Genomic DNA, 15,931 nt, shown 5'->3' with positions numbered 1-15,931 from the left:
TAAGGGAACATCCACTTTATAACAGGTAGAAATATGTAAGTATTGTACCCCATCATCCTCTTTGCCCAGTACACACACTCTCTCTCTCTCTCTCTCTCTCTCTCTCTCTCTCTCTCTCACGCACTCCGACAGCAGTCCATATAGTGGTAATGCCCGGGTGTGCTATCCCTGTTACACACATTGTCTCATTAAATCTTTTAGCAACCTGAGGGGGATGGCACCATTATTATTTTCTTTTACAGATGTGAAAACTGATGCCGAGAGAGGTGATGTAATTTGCCCAAAGTCACATTACTAATTGGCAGCGCTGAATTCAAACCGAGGTGTTTTGGACTCTAGAACCGTTCAATCTGAATCACTCCATTCCAGGTCAAATGAATTCCCGTGGGTAGATGAAATTTCTTTTCATTGCCAATTTATCTAATAACAGTCTTTCACATTGCTATAGAGCATTCTGTGTTACAAAACTTACACATTCCTTAGAGACCTGAATTCTTAACACAGTGAGGGGAGCAGAGTTTACTTTATGGAAACACATTTTGTGTTACCTGATGGATGTTGCCACGGCAGGTAAACCCATCCCCAATGTACTTTGGCTTGCAAGTACAGGTCCTTTCTTCTTGCCCAGTGTGATTGCAGATAGCAAACTCACTACAGCCGCCGTTTTTCTGGTAAAATTTCCAAGGGGTGGGGGATGGAAATCAGACCAGTTAGTTTGCCACCTCTACCAATATTCACAAAGCAATTCTGTAGTGAAATTGATTTTTGGTCTCACTCTCTCACTGATTGGTTTGCATTATTTGCCCTGTTCCTGACCTTGCTTTCTAATTCCCTACAGTTGTTGGGGCCACTTTATTCACCCAGCCTTATATCCCAAGATGGCAGGTCCATCTGAGCAGATCTTCTGCTCTACGTGGATAAGCCTAGAGTTGCCAAATGAGAAATTCCTCGGCACCTGGGGGTTCATGAGAAAGGCCCCAATCTTGTTTGACATTTCCTTGCTTTAGGCTAAACTCTGATCCCATCGTAGCAAAGGTAACAGTCATTGGCTAAAAGGCAGTTGGTATAAAATAGATCCAAGACATTGTCCTCAGTTGCAAAGAGCTTATAAACTGTGGAAGATGGAGCAGAGACCTACAATATCAACAAAGCGAAGTACAGTTCAAAGCCAACACCCATGGAAACCCCAAGAAGGGCTCTGCAAGCCTAAGCAGAGTTTCGAGAGGGGAAAGAATGGAAAGCGCAAGAAAAAATCTGATAAGGTTGAGCAGAGAAGGAGGTGGACAGTTGTAAAGGCTGGCTGCAAAATCTTCCTTCCATCCCAATCCCCACTTCAAAAGTATTGGTGGAGCAAGCTGTTTCAACCAGGAGGGACCTTCAGCCCCAGATTCCCACCTCAAGCCGACACAGCTCAGTGAGCTGTTCAAACGAGCTGACTCCTGTAAGACGGTTCACCACCTGCGAGGGGCCCTGGGTCCTCCAGCTAAACACCTTGGATTTTAATTGCCCCAATACCCTGCATGCTCTAAGACCACCAAGATGAACCCTTTCTTATCCCATTTTGCTGTTTATCTCAGAGGCAGAGGTCTAGGTGCCCAAGGTCACCTCCAGCACGTGGACCTTCCCCGGCACGATGCTCTGCACACCTGTGATCTGACCCCATATCCTGCCCTCACAAACCCCTCCCCGTGCCTTCTGAAACTCCCCGCCATTAGCAAACTCCCAGCGGTCTCCACCTCTTTCCTGAAAGCTCTCTTCACCTCCTACTGAAGAGATGTCTGTCTCCTGTAAACCCGTCTTCCCTGTGCCCATCCCCTCTTTCTGGAGAAGACATTTCACACCTTCACTTCCCTGCTTAACTCTCAGTTACTGGCCCCTCACTCCCAGTTGATGAGCTCAACTCACACCTCGTGGAGAAAATGGACAGAGATAAGAACCCCCTCAGCTTCCTGTCCTGAAATTCACCGCCTGTCTGGGCCTGAACTCACCCACTCTGCTCCCCTTGTGTAACAAATGAGCTCACTAACAACCCCCTGACTGACAGATCATTTGCACACTGAGTGTCCATCTCTTCCCCCTAAATGGAAACTCTTTGAGGAAAGAGACGTTGCTGCTTGGTCACTGATGATGTCCCAGTGCCTTAAACGGTGCCTGGTAGCTAGTGAATGTTCATCGACCTAGATGTGTGTCATGCTGTGCAAGGTTTCCCACTGGACACATAGAAACGCACATGGTCTCTGTCTTCACAGAACCAATAATTTATTTAGAATGACCAGACATAGACAATTTCAAGTTAATTCATAGTAAAAGGGCCACGTGAAGTAGGTGACCCTGAGTGACTGACTGAGTTAACTGACTGGCTGACGGACTGACTACCTACCTAACTAGCTACCTACCATGTTTCCCCAAAAATAAGACCTAGCCAATCAGCTCTAATGTGTCTTTTGAAGCAAAAATTAATATTAGACCCGGTCTTACAGGATAATAAGACTAAGATATTATATTATATTATATTATATTATATTATATTATATTATATTATATTATATTATATTATATTATATTATATTATATTAAAGACCGGGTCTTATACTATAGTAAAATAAGACCTGGTCTTATATTAATTTTTGCTCCACAAGACGCATTAGAGGTGATTGTCCAGCTAGGTCTTTTTTTCGGGGAAACACGGTACCTACCTACCTACCTATCTACCTAACTGCCTGTTGACTGACAAACTGATGGACTGACTGACTACCTGCATGCATACCTACCTACCTACCACTGCCTCTGCTCCTACTGTGTTTTCCCAAAAATAAGACTGGATCTTATATGAAGGTTTGCTCAAAAAGACATATAAGGGCAGGGGTGTCCAAATTGCAGCCCACGGGCCAACTGCGGCCTGCGATCCGTTGTTAATCGGCCCACAGCAAATTCCAAAAATATATTTAGTTTACTTAAATAAACCAGGTGAGGCAATATGTACTTCATCTCGAATGAGTGGCCCGGCTGTTTGTGTATTTTACCGCATATGGCCCTTGGTGAAAACTGCTGAAAAAAGTTTGGACACCCCTGCATTAGGGCTTACGTTCAGGGGATGTCCTCCTGAAAAATCATGCTAGGGCTTTTTTCCGGTTAGGTCTTATTTTTGGGGAAACACGGTATGTGAGGCTTCCCTCTTCACCTGGGGGCTTTGGGTGCCATTCCTCTCATCCACTCATATACTTTCCTCTTGAAACAATCCACCTTCTCTCCTTCACTACCAGTTTCCTTCTCTCTATTGTATCACACTCATTAGCATAAAAATATGCCTTAACATTACTCATCTTGCAAGAAAACAAACTTCCTTTCTTCATGAAAAGAACCCAGTGGTGAGAGGTTTTGGGAACGTACAGAGGGATAGTGGATGGGGGGAGGGGGGTTCACACAGTGTGAGGGATATAAATGATAAACGTCTAAGTTTTGCTTTGTCTTGTGCACCTGAAACTAATTAAAATAAATAAATAAATAAATAAAAATTAAAAAAAAAAAAAAAAAAATGAACCCAGTGGATGGTGGCAGTCATGGGTACAGATCAAAGAAGAGTTGCCATGAGTTAATGACTCTTATACCTGAGTGTCAGGTACAGGTGGGTTCATTGCATTAACTGCCAAGACAAGGGGGCCATTTTTGGAAAAAGTGGAAATAGCCGCTGGCAGAACTGCTGTTAAAATAAAGCTGGCCATCGTACTACTTGTAAGAGCTCCTCACCCCAGCCCCCTGCTTTCTGCAGCTTCTTCCCTATTGTCCCTACACGAAGGTTTCATGTGGGGACACTGTTCTCCTGAGAAGCTTGCCAGACTGATGCAAGGGGACAGAAAGGACCTCACGTGGAGAGGAAAGGCTTTAATTGTGTGGTGTCTGCGCTGTTGTCACGCCTACAGCTGGAAATTCTCAGGTGGGCGGTGATGTGGATAAAGGAAGTAAGGTGTTTGGACAGGGCTTCCTCTGGGGTCACTGCCTTGTGGGAGGAACAAGCATCACAAGAAGTGGCCGAGAGTGTGGCCTTCAAGTCAGAGAGATGTGGGTGCAAGTTCTGGCTGTGCCATGAGCTCGTTCTGTGATCTGGGACGAGGACCTTCCCTCCTTCAAGTCTGCAGCGTGTTGAATCGTGGCCTCGCCAAAAAGCGTGTCCTTGTCCTAAGCCCTGGGGCCTGAGTGGGACCTTGTTTGGAAAAAGAGTCTTTGCAGATGCAATTAAGGATCTTGAGAGATCATCTTCAATTAACCAGGTGGGCCTTACGTCCACCGCGTCCTTATTAGAAAAGAAAACACGGACAGAGGTGAAGGCCGCAGAAGACAGGAGTTTCCTCAACATTACAACTGGAACATGAGGGAGCAATGAGCCTCAAGCCCATGATCTCCAGCTCTGAGGAGATCCCCCCAGCACCCCAGCCCCTGGAAGAGGAGCAGGAGGCACCCCAGGCCTGACCTCCGAGGGCCTCGGCCCTCAACCACACTCACGGTTAAGCAGGTATTGATGAGAGTGCAGACCTTCCCATCGCCGGTGTATTTCGGCAAACAGTTACAGACGGCCTGTTCAGGAGGAGAGGGAAATGGGTCATTTCACAGGGAGATTCTGCTGGTTCTCACACTTGAATTCCACAATGGTAATTGTCGTGCTAGAAGATCCTACATTGATAATATCTACTCTATAAGGATAATAGTCATTTTTTTTTAGCATGTTTTAGCACACTTCACTCTTGTGCTGGGATCTCCTACCTATCCTATCTTTGCTGCCAAGCTATTTTATTTTTTAAAACTTTGTTACCGTATGTCTCACCCACCCCTGTTTGTACTCGGTTCTTGCCCATCCCCACCCAGGCTTTGCCCCACAGCACCAATGCTAGGGCACACTAAAGCCAAATGAGTTGCACACGTGAAAATAACCCACTGTTTGGCCACAGAAGTCGGCTGGGCACTTCAGGTTGGTGGCGGGGACTCTGACTACGGGAGTTGGGGACTAATTCATCCCTGTGTCCCATGCGCTCTACTGAGCAGCACCTGGGCGCAGGGGTGAGTGGAGCTGAAGCCCAGCCATACTCTGTTCACCCAGCTTTGTGTCCAAAGGCAGGGGCACCTGGTCCTGGCGGGTCCTCCCAAGAGATGGCTTTTCTACTCCACACGAAAGCTTCCCACACAGGAATTGTTAGAAACTGAATTCATTGGCCGGGCCAGCCAGGGCCAAATGGGAGGTTTTCACTACTCTTCCTCCTCAGCCTTCGTTATGGACCCTGATCTGGACTCACACCTTTACCAAGATGCCCATCAGCCGCCTCTCCTGGGCTAAGGTCCTGTCTCAGAGATCAACCTGCATCCCTCTCTGTGCCTTCTAGATCCTGAGGAGGCCGTTGAGAGGCCCTGAGCACCAAAAATCTTATAGGTTTCCCCCACTCCACATGTAGAACCCAGAACTCTACTGATTTCCAAAGTATGCATAAGGTAGACCAACATTGTTGTTCTGGTTCTCCCTGTGACTATACATGTAAGTACACATACATGCACACAATCTTTCAAAATAAGAATATTTTTTTCTCATTTTGGGGTGGGTGTAGGTATGTGCTTGATTTGCCCATCGGAAGACCTGGCACTGAGGTCTCTGAATGGCTCAACAAGGTCAACAGTTCTATTGACCTGGGGAACTGGACTTCAGCATCCAGTTTCTGATGTATGTTGTCTCCTGCATGGTCGCTGTGCTGTTCACAGTGTGACAGAGACCAAGGAGGCAGAGCTTGGGTTCTTGCGCCACCAGCTTTCCTACATGTGTCTTTTCACCCTGTGACCTCTCCTGTCCTTTGCACTGGAGCCCTCACATTTTCCCACCTCCCAGAACCTGCTCACTAGGGAGGCCCTGCAAGGTTCATTGTGTTAGGGAACATATGACTGACAGTGGGCCTAAAACCATTATCTTCTGCTGGGGCACATGCATTTCAGAGCCTCAAGCCAAAGAAAAATCGTGGGATTCTGAGAATCAGAAAGCTGAAAGAAAGGGGAACATTGTCTGAGACCCTCTGGGTGCTTCTGGAACCCTGTGGAGTGTGCAGACGCTCACTTCTCCCCACTCTAGGAAAACCTGTTCTCCTAAGTCCTCTTTGTCTCTTCCTCCCATTTCTCCTTATTTGCAAAGAATGGCCTCTTTGGGAAGTCCTTCCGAATTTCCCCTAAAGTACGTATTTATTTTCCACTGCTGCTCCCCAGAGGTCTGTTCTCAGGCCTGGGTCTAAAGCCCCAGCAGTTTGCTCCTAGGAAATCTTAGCCCTCCCTACAGAGGCAGAGCTCACCTGGTTGGGTCCTGTCTGCGTGCACTCTGCATGCCTGTCACAGCCACCATGGTTCTCCAAACACGGGTTGATCTCTTTCAAACAAAAAGCCAACACCTGGCATGAGAATCAAGCCTCATTTTCAAGTAGAGGCATCTTGAGGGGCCAGCCAGGATGGTGAACTGACTGAGGGGAGCAGGGATCAAAGTGTGATTCAGTTGTCAGACACCTCTCAGCTGGGTGTAACCCAATAGAGAGGCTACCAGACATGGTTTTTCAAAGTCAACTCTGGGATGGGGCTGTGCCAGCAGAGGCACAGTTTGTGGGCTTGAATCTGTTCTTCTATTGAATTAATATGAGCGTTTGCAGCCAAGGACTTGAAATAATAGAATCTTGGAATCCATTACAACATGATATGAATGACAAGATTTAGGAAATAAAAAAAATCATTGTCACCATCACAATATAATTGGTTCACGGACGATTCATCAATAGATGCTAAATTTAGGAGGACATGTCAATGACGAGCAAGATATTTGCTTGGCATTAAAGTGTGTCCCCACGGATTGCTTATTAGTAGCAAAGGGGAGAAAAGTAACTGTGCCAACGGAGAAATCAGACAGCACCTTGACCAAGTGGTCAAAATTAACATCACAAACGAGAGGCACTTGGAAATCACAAGCTTCCAGTGTGATGTCCTGAGAAGGATAATGTCACTAATGTGATATTGGGCCTGGACTGCAAACTGAATATAATCATGAAAAACCATCAGACAAACCCCAAATGAAGGACATGCTAGCAAAGAAAAAGTTGGGGTGGTGGATGATATTATTCCAAAATGTGAATGTCATAAAAGATGGAGGAATCATTCCAGGTCAAAGGAGACTAAAGAGACATGGTAACTAAATGCAGAACTAGATTGGATCCTGCACTGGAGGAAAAAATATCAAAAAAGGCCATTATTGGGTTTATTGATAAAATTAGAATACAAATGGTAAAGTATTACATCAATAATACATTTACTGAACTTGGTAACTGTAGTTATCTAAGGATCTATCTTTATTCATATATATTTACTCTTAAATGTGCACAAGTATTTAAGGATAAAGGCAATATGATATCTGTCTATAGTATCTATCTATCTATCTATCTATCTATCTATCTATCTATCTATCTATCTATATCAAATAGTTTAGAAAAATACACACACCCACACACACATAAAGAGAGCAAAAGATAAAGCAAATGGGGCAAAAGATTAATAATAAGTGAACCTAGGTAAAGAGCAAGTGGGTCCTTTTTTGTGCTATTCTTGCAACTCCTCCGTGTGAATTTTTTTACAACTGAAAAGTTAAAATTCAGACAACTTACGATAGCATACCTTTACAGAAAAGCAGTGCGTAGCCATTAAGGTAATGATTGGAGGTATACTTGTATTCAGGGAGAATTGTCCTATCATATTGTTAAGGAGCAAACATTATATGAGGAACAATTTTTGTTTCAAAAAATACATGTGTACACAGCAAAATGGGATAATACAACAGTCGTAAGAGTGGTTATTCCAGAATTTTTTCCCCCTCAGCCTATATGTATCCTCTAATTTTTCTATATTGAGAATGTGGTACTCGTATAAAAAAAAGAACCAATGTTTTAAAATTCAGTCATCTTCATAATGTTTAATTGGAAAAAATTTCCACCCTTTCTCCTTCCAAAGTGATTTTTGGACACCACTGTGGTCACATTTCCATACCCTCATACCTTCCAGCCCAGACAAACTGAAAGGTGATCCCAGCAGCGCTCACACATTAGGATCACATAACAGGCCTGATGCTTAAACCATTGCCACCAGATGGACGAGGGAGGGCACCTACCTATGCACACAATGCCATCGCCCGTGTAGCCTGCCTTGCACACACACATTCGGCTTCCTGGGGTGGTTCTTTTACAGTCAGCTTTGGCAGAGCAGCCTCCGTTGCTGATTTCACAGGCATTGATTGCTGTAGAAGACAGAGATGACAGAGCAGAGAAATAGGAGAGGGGAAAAAAAATTGACGTATTTTTTATTTGCGTCATTGAGAAATAGAACATATTTCAAAATGGCAGGCATTGGATTAAATATAGATAATTCAAAAGAATTCAAAGCACCAACTGTCTTCACTGGTGAATTCTACCAAACATTTAAAAGAGAACGTATACCAAATTTTCACAAACTCTACCAAAAACTAGAAGAGAGAAGACTTCCCAGTGAATTTTATGAAGCTAGTATTGCACTGATATCAAAACCAGACAAAGCCATCACAAGAAAACTATCCTTTATGACCAATATCCCTTATCAATATAGACACAAAAATCCTCAAGAAAATACTTGCAAATAAAATACAGCAATATGTGATACAAAAAGGAGTATATACCATAACTAAGTGGGATTTATACAGGACTGCCAGGTGGGTTAACATCCAAAAATCAATGGAATACAGTCTATTAATAGAATTAAGACAAGTACATGATCATCTCAATTGAAAGAGCAAAAGGAAAAAAATTCAGTACCTTTAATGATGAAAACACTTAACAGACTAATACTAGAAGGGGACTTCCTTAACCTGATAAAGAATGTCTGTGGAAAACCCACAGCTAAAATCACACTTAATGGTGAAAAACTGAATGCTTTCCCCATGATCAGGAATAAAACAAGGATGTCTACTCTTGCCACTTCTATTAAATATTGTACTGCAGGTTTTAGCTGCAGCAATCAGGCAAGACAAGGAAATAAAAGGCACCCAGATTGGAAAAGAAGTAGAACCATCTGTATAGGCAGATGACATGATATTATACGATATGGAAAATCCTAAGGAATCCGATAAAAACTATTAGAACTAATAAACATGTTCAACAAGGTTGCAGGATGCAAGATCCATAGGTAAAAATCAATTGTATTTCTATATAGTAGCAATGAACAAACAGTAAATGAAATTAAGAAAACAATAAGATGGCATTTACAATAGCATCAAAAAGAATAAAACACTTTGGAATACATTTAACAAAGTATGAAACTTACACTCTTAAAACTACTAACGGTGCTAAAATTGAAAAAACAAAAACCTAAATAACGAAAAGACATTCCATGTTCATTGATCAGAGGAATTAGTATCGTTAAGGTGGCACTACTCCCCAAAATTGATCTACAGATTCAATGCAATCTCTATCAAAATCCCAGCTGACATTTTTGCAGAAATTGACAAGATGATCTTAAAATTCATATGTAAATTCAAAGGGCCCAGAAGAGTCAAAACAGTATTAAAAAAGAAAAAATGTGGAGGACTCACACTCTATAATTTCAAAACTTACTACGAAGCTTCAGTAATAAAGACAGTGTGGTACTGGCAATATATATATATATATTCTATCTATCTATCTATCTATCTATGTATCTATCTATCTATCTAATAGAATTGAGAGCCCAGAAATAAACTCATAGTCAATTGATTTTCCACAAAGTTGCCAAAATGTTTGAATGAGGGAAAGAATAATCTTTTCAACAAATGATTCTGAGACAGCTGGATATCCACATGCAAAAGAATGAGTTTGGACCTCACCCTCACAACACATACAAAAATTAATTCAAAGTGGGCCAAAGACCTAGATCCACTTCGAGTCCCGAGGTGTGTGCCTTGGCTTGGCGTTCACTCATCACGTGACTTTGGACAAGCCACTTAATTAACATGAACTGTGGGGTCCACCTATGGAGGGGACTCACATCTAATACTGTATGTGAAAGGATTACAGGAATGCTGGTTGTTCTTATATTAACGTGTGTCTTCTGCTTTTGCCTTTTCTCCCCCAAAATCAAGGGCGAGAAAAACATTCCAGTTATTTGTCCTTTCCAGCTGTTTTCACTAGGATACTGTACACCTTCTATTGCACGAAACATCTGGGCCCAGGCTCAGAATACCTGCATGCTGGGAGAATCCCCGGGATAAGATGTTCTAGGAAGCAGATTGGTGCGATCATTGTCCAGCTCTGCCACAATCTGAAGCTTGCCTGGACACAGTGCTCCAGAGAAAAATGACGCTAAGCATTTCCATTTTTCTAGCACCACATGTGTTGGGCACCATAAGAGTATCAGCTTACGGTGACTGAGTGTTGTGCCAGGGCTGTTCTAAGCATTTCAGAGGTATTAATTCAGGTTATCATCCAGCCATTCAGTGAGAGAGACTCTCTTACTCTTTACAACTCGCAGATGAAAAAAATGATGTAGGGCAGTCAAATAACTTCCCCAAGGTAACACAAATCATAATAACTTAGATTCAACCCGGGGAGTCTAATGCTGGAGCTGTTTTTAACAGCTGTGTCATTCTGCCATTGTACACGGACAGGTCATTTCATCCCCAAACCACTGGCAAGGGAGATAGTTTTATGTTTACTTTATAAATGAGCTAAGGGGGCAGAGAGCAATTAAGAGACCCACCCAAGGCCGCGTGGGTAGTAGGAGGAAGAACCAGGCAGGACTCAAGACCTTTTGTGTCCCACTCCAGAGTCCCCATGCCCAGGCCACCCCCAAGGTCAATCAAATCAGTGCTTTTTAAAGCCCCCCCAAATGTGATCAAGGCTGTGAATGCTGCTTGGAGAAGAGAAGAGGTGCGATTGCCCTTCCTTTCCCCATCCCATTCCAAACCACACGCCCATCCCTAAACAGTGGTTTCCTGCCCAACGGGCAAAATCAGCAGCCCTGTTACATCCAGTTCACCATCAATAGCTGGTAGCAGCTGCCCATTCATCCTGCAGGAACACAGATCTCTCCACAGCTCTGCTTGCCTCGTTTCCCTGCAGCTAAATTCCTTCTTCACTTGCCTGTGCAGACTGTCCCGTTCCCTTGGAATCCTGCCGCACATTTGCACGAGGCAGTGCCATTCGGATTGAGAAGACAGCTGCAAGGACAAAGGGCAAATGCTGTTCGTAGAGAAAACAGAACACCCACCCCCCTCATCCCCAGCATCCCAGCTCTTGCCCCAGGAGGCACTCAGGGGGCCTGCCTATGCTCAGGAGAGTCTATTTATAGCATGGGCCTGCCATAGGCAGCTGAAACGGCAGTCATTTGTCAGGCAAACCAGAGTGTATATATGTGGGCAGCGGCCCAGTGGTAAGGAGAGGGTAGCTACCAATCGTCAGAGTCACCTCTGTGTTAGGGGGTGTGCTTCACACATTACTTCATGTAACTTACACAATATCTAATAGCCCTGACAAGGAGATATTATGTATTCTTCCCATTTACAGATGAAGAAACCGAGGCTTACAGGCATTAAATAATTGACTCAAGGTCATGCAGTCAATGACAATGACAGAGGCTGATTTAAATTCATGTCTAACTCCAGCTGTAGGCTCTTAGTTAATTAACCCATTGGGCTTTTGGAGCATGAAACTGAATGTGAAGAAGGCTTAGCTGTGAATTGGCAGTAAGCTTTGATGAAAGCGAGAGGCCCACGGGCTCCTTCTGCCTCTGTGAAGGAATCCCTGTGGCTTGAACTGGAGGTAACAGCTGGCATTTTACCAACATGCCAGGTAACTCAGGTGGCAGCTCATTTAAAAGACTGAATCTGGCAAGTTGATGGTGGCCTCTTCAGAGAGATTTCTAGTTTCATATTAAATTTATCCTCAATCCTTCGAAACGGTACCAGGAAACGACTCCCCTGAGGATAGGGCCTGGGGTGCACACTATTAGGAAAGAATCCCCTTCGCATTGTCCCCAAAAGAGGCTCAGAGGGTACCTACTTGGCACTGGTATGGCATGTTCCATTGCAGTCGTCCTTAGTGATCTCTGAAAAAAAAAAGCCAATTGCGTTGTCAGCCTTTTTTTATGAACCTCACTCAAAAACTTTCTTTTAGTACTTGGTTCTAGGAAAAGATTTACTTTCTCTGTAGTAAATGATATACATCATGTTTACTATGTAAAACCATGTGATCATGTCAATATGTTTTTACACTGGCTGCCAGGAAGCTCAGAGCCAAATCTGAAGGTCAAATATGCTGAGGATGAAAAGATGAGGAAAACACAGTATCCTTCCTTAGGGCTGTGTGTTGCTACCCGTCCATCCCTGGTGCTTTATTTTCCACTTTATTTCTATTACCCATGTTCCTTATTCTTTCTAGTTTTTCATCATTTTATTATGAAGTGATTTCAACAAAAAACACCTAATTATAACTAATACTAAAAGTTTTTTTTTTGTTGTTGCTTTTTTTTTTTTTTTTTTTGCATGTGCAGAAATAGCCCAGGGCCTAGCATACAGGAGATACTATTTGTTGAATTAATTCTTAAATTTCCCGGAACAGTATAAGTTCTTATTCTTGGATGCCCAGTTTTTTTTGATGATCCTGGCAGGGGAGGATCCAGAAAGAAATGGTTAGAGATAAGGAACGAGTACCCTTTGGGCAGGATGCTCATGCCGAGAGCTTTTGGGAGAGAAATCTCATTAGGCCTGGCAAGTCGCACAGAAGGCCCTGAAAACAGACCTGGCTGCAAAAGTGGTCTGTTTTGTGTCAGAAGGAACGTTAACAGGCTCAAATGGATGCAATGCAATTTGGTGTCTTAATGTACACTCTACCTCAAACCTGAAAGTTTGTTTCTCATTTACTATCTACTGAAATCCCAACCATCTTTTAGGTTCTCCTCTCTGAAACATACTCTAAACTTCTGAGCCAATTTCAGTGAATTGGTAGTCACTACATTTGCTATAGACTCTTTTGAGAACGATGTGGCACCTCTACCTGGCCTCAGTGGGAAGGAGTGCAGTGATTGATTAGTCATGTCTGCCATGGGCTTAGGAGTGAGGAATGTGCACACAGACAGAGGGGTTGTCTTCCTTCCTCTGATCTAGAGGCTCTTTGCTCTACACTCCCATACCACCATTCTGTGAACAGTATTGAACATTTATTTCCATTATTAGACTGGAAGCTCCCTGTGCTGAGTGTGCACTGCTGAGTGAGATAAGCCTGGAAAACTGGGCACGTGCCAACTGGTGAATAGCTTTGTCTGCAAGGTGAAGGGATTAAGAAATACCAATTGGTCGTTACAAAATAGTGACGGGGATGTAAAGTACAGCATAGAGAAGATAGTCAACAATGTTGCAACAACTATGCATAGTGTCCGGTGCATACTCGACTAATGGGGGGCGATCACTGCATAAGTTATATACACGTCTAACCATTATGCTGTATACCTGAAACTAATAGAAAATAATACGTATGTCAAATGTAACTGAAAAACATAATTAAAAAAAGAACCCCTTCCAGTCCCCCCCCAAAAAAAACCCCCACAAAAACAAATTGCTTTGTACTCCTCCCTGCTAAGGTGTTTGTCCTGGAGGCAATGAACTTTCTACCTGGAGACAACGAGGAATCATAGCAGGTTGTCAAGTCCTGGCGGAGAGGTGGGAAACATGATCTTACCTATTGCTATAGACTGAAGTTTTTGTTCTGCCTGCCCCTCCAGTCTATATGTTGAAACCTGTCCCTAATGTGATGGTATTAGAAGGTGGGGTCTTTGGCGGCTGATTAGCTCATGAGCTTAGAGCCCTCATGAAGGGGATTCGTCCCTTATAAGAGAGGCCTCAGAGAGCGCCCTGGCCTCTCCTGCCATAACACAAGAAGGTGGTAATCTGCACCCCAGAGGGGGGGCCTCCCCAGAATCTGACCATGAATGTGGTCGTCCAGCCTCCAGAACTGGGCAGTATTCATTCCTGCTGATTATAAGCCACCCAGTCTGTGATACTTTGTTGTAGCAGCCTGGCCAGATTAAAACATCTATGTTGTGGAACGTTTTCTCTGGCAGAAATGTGGAGCACGGAATGGAGGGAAATCTGACAGGAAGTGATGGGACATATCACAAGGTGACTGGTGAGAGGAGGAGTGGGAGGGAGGGATGAGACAAATGCACAAAGATGTGTATGTGAGATGCTCATTGCAGCACTGTTTACAATAGTAGTAAATTGGTTTAGAAAGTGTGGTAGAGACATAATGGAATTTTATGTAGAAATTTAAAAAATAATGATATTAGGTTGGGCAAAAGTAGTTGTGGCTTTTGCCATTATTTTTAACCTTTTAAACTGCAATTACTTTTGCACCCACCTAATACTTACCTCTCTTTATTCACGTGGGAAGATATGCATTATATATTGGGATGTGAAAAAGTAGACTACAAAACAGTATTCAGAACACGGCTCTGTACACAGATATTTGTCTACCTATAAAAATGTCGGAAGGCTAATGCAAAATATTAATGATAACTTTTTCCTGCCTTGGGAGTATGAGTAATTTTTATTGTCTTTTTTTCCTGCTTTTCTTTATTTTACAAGCTTTTTGCTGCAAGTAGAAATTACTTTTATAGCTCAAGGAAGAAACAAATAGGTCTTTTCTATTTCAGAAAGAAAAAAAAATGCAGCTACTGAAAAGGGAGGCTAAGAACAGATTGTCAGTACCAAGGGCTCGCTCTTACCACTGTCGCATTTCACGCCCCGCCAGCCAACGTCACACTCGCAGGAGCCGTCACCCGACAGTCCTTGGTTGCATCTCCCGTGAACACAAGAACATGCTAAGTGGAAAAATGCCCACACGTTGTCAGACTGCTGACCTGTGATCAATAACTCATTAATCATTTACCACAAAGCGTCACTTCAGTGCCCTTAATTCTCCAACCTGGGTCCCGAGAACCGTTGTCTTTCATGGAGGGCTGGATTCACAGGAAGCACAGGGGCCGAGGAGGCAGATTTGAGCAGGTTAACAGGTGAATCAGGTCATGTCTCAGCAAGGACCACAGTTTTGGGACTGTGTAGCACTGTGGGGTGGTGACCCAAACAGTGAGAATGTCCTCAGCTGGGATTATCTGAGGATCCAAGGTTATGTGGGACCCTTTGTGGTCCCTAAGAGTGGGATTTAAAAAGAAGCCCATTTGATACTGGGTTTATGTAAACCTGGGATGGCACTACCGTCGTCAACAACATAGAAATGCTGATTCCTTTGTTATACAGCACCCTCATGAACCTTTCTGAGGACTGGATGAAAGCTAGGGCTACCTTCCCCAGGAAAAAAACATTCAGCCCCTGAGGGTCATCTGTGGATCCCAGGTTAGAAACGCCTGCACAAATGCGAGCAGATGATTCTTCCACATAATGTAGAGACAGACTGGCACTATAATGCCAGTTATATATTATGTGGCCCAAGCAGGGACAGCAAGGTCAAACTTATGGCTTTTAGTACAAGATAAAAGAAATGCTCTGTGTTCTCGTCATGGATTAGGAAACCCCTCCTCCCAAGTCAAGCCGGTGTGTGTCCCTGGACACAAGAAAGTGAGGCTGAGAGGATGCAGACGGCTTGGCTCAAACAGATCATGATTTTTGTGAAAACAATTTAAAGCACGTGGCTTGCTGAGGGGAATCAAAAGAGTGATCTTTGTATAAAGGACAGTATGATTCAAGAGCAAGCCTTCGGAGTCTAGCAAGGTGTGCATTCAAATCTCAGTTCTGCCTCTCCTCAGGTGTGACCTTGGGGAAGCCATTCAACCTCTTTGCCTTAACATCCTCATCTGTAAACTGGGTGTGACAACACCCGAGTACATAGTGTTCCTGTGTGGATTAAATGAGATAAAG

General features: G+C 43.6%; 1 protein-coding gene across 2 annotated transcripts in view; it reads right to left on the bottom strand.

The window, feature by feature from the left end:
- Nucleotides 1-15,931, bottom strand: part of STAB2 (stabilin 2) — a 130,796-nt gene that overhangs the window by 39,189 nt on the left and 75,676 nt on the right. For both annotated transcript variants that reach the window (XM_074326224.1, XM_074326225.1), the window contains 7 exons: nt 14,782-14,877; nt 12,063-12,108; nt 11,145-11,221; nt 8,168-8,293; nt 6,318-6,391; nt 4,501-4,572; nt 549-668 (listed from right to left, as the gene is read on the bottom strand). In XM_074326224.1, coding sequence (XP_074182325.1) covers nt 549-668; nt 4,501-4,572; nt 6,318-6,391; nt 8,168-8,293; nt 11,145-11,221; nt 12,063-12,108; nt 14,782-14,877 — 611 coding nt within the window. The remainder of the gene's footprint in view (nt 1-548; nt 669-4,500; nt 4,573-6,317; nt 6,392-8,167; nt 8,294-11,144; nt 11,222-12,062; nt 12,109-14,781; nt 14,878-15,931) is intronic.

Source organism: Rhinolophus sinicus, linkage group LG02 (genome assembly GCF_036562045.2).
Source record: "Rhinolophus sinicus isolate RSC01 linkage group LG02, ASM3656204v1, whole genome shotgun sequence".
In the NCBI taxonomy this organism is placed as follows: domain Eukaryota; kingdom Metazoa; phylum Chordata; class Mammalia; order Chiroptera; family Rhinolophidae; genus Rhinolophus; species Rhinolophus sinicus.
Note: the sequence above shows the minus strand (reverse complement) of the source record. Positions and strands in the feature narration are given on the sequence as shown.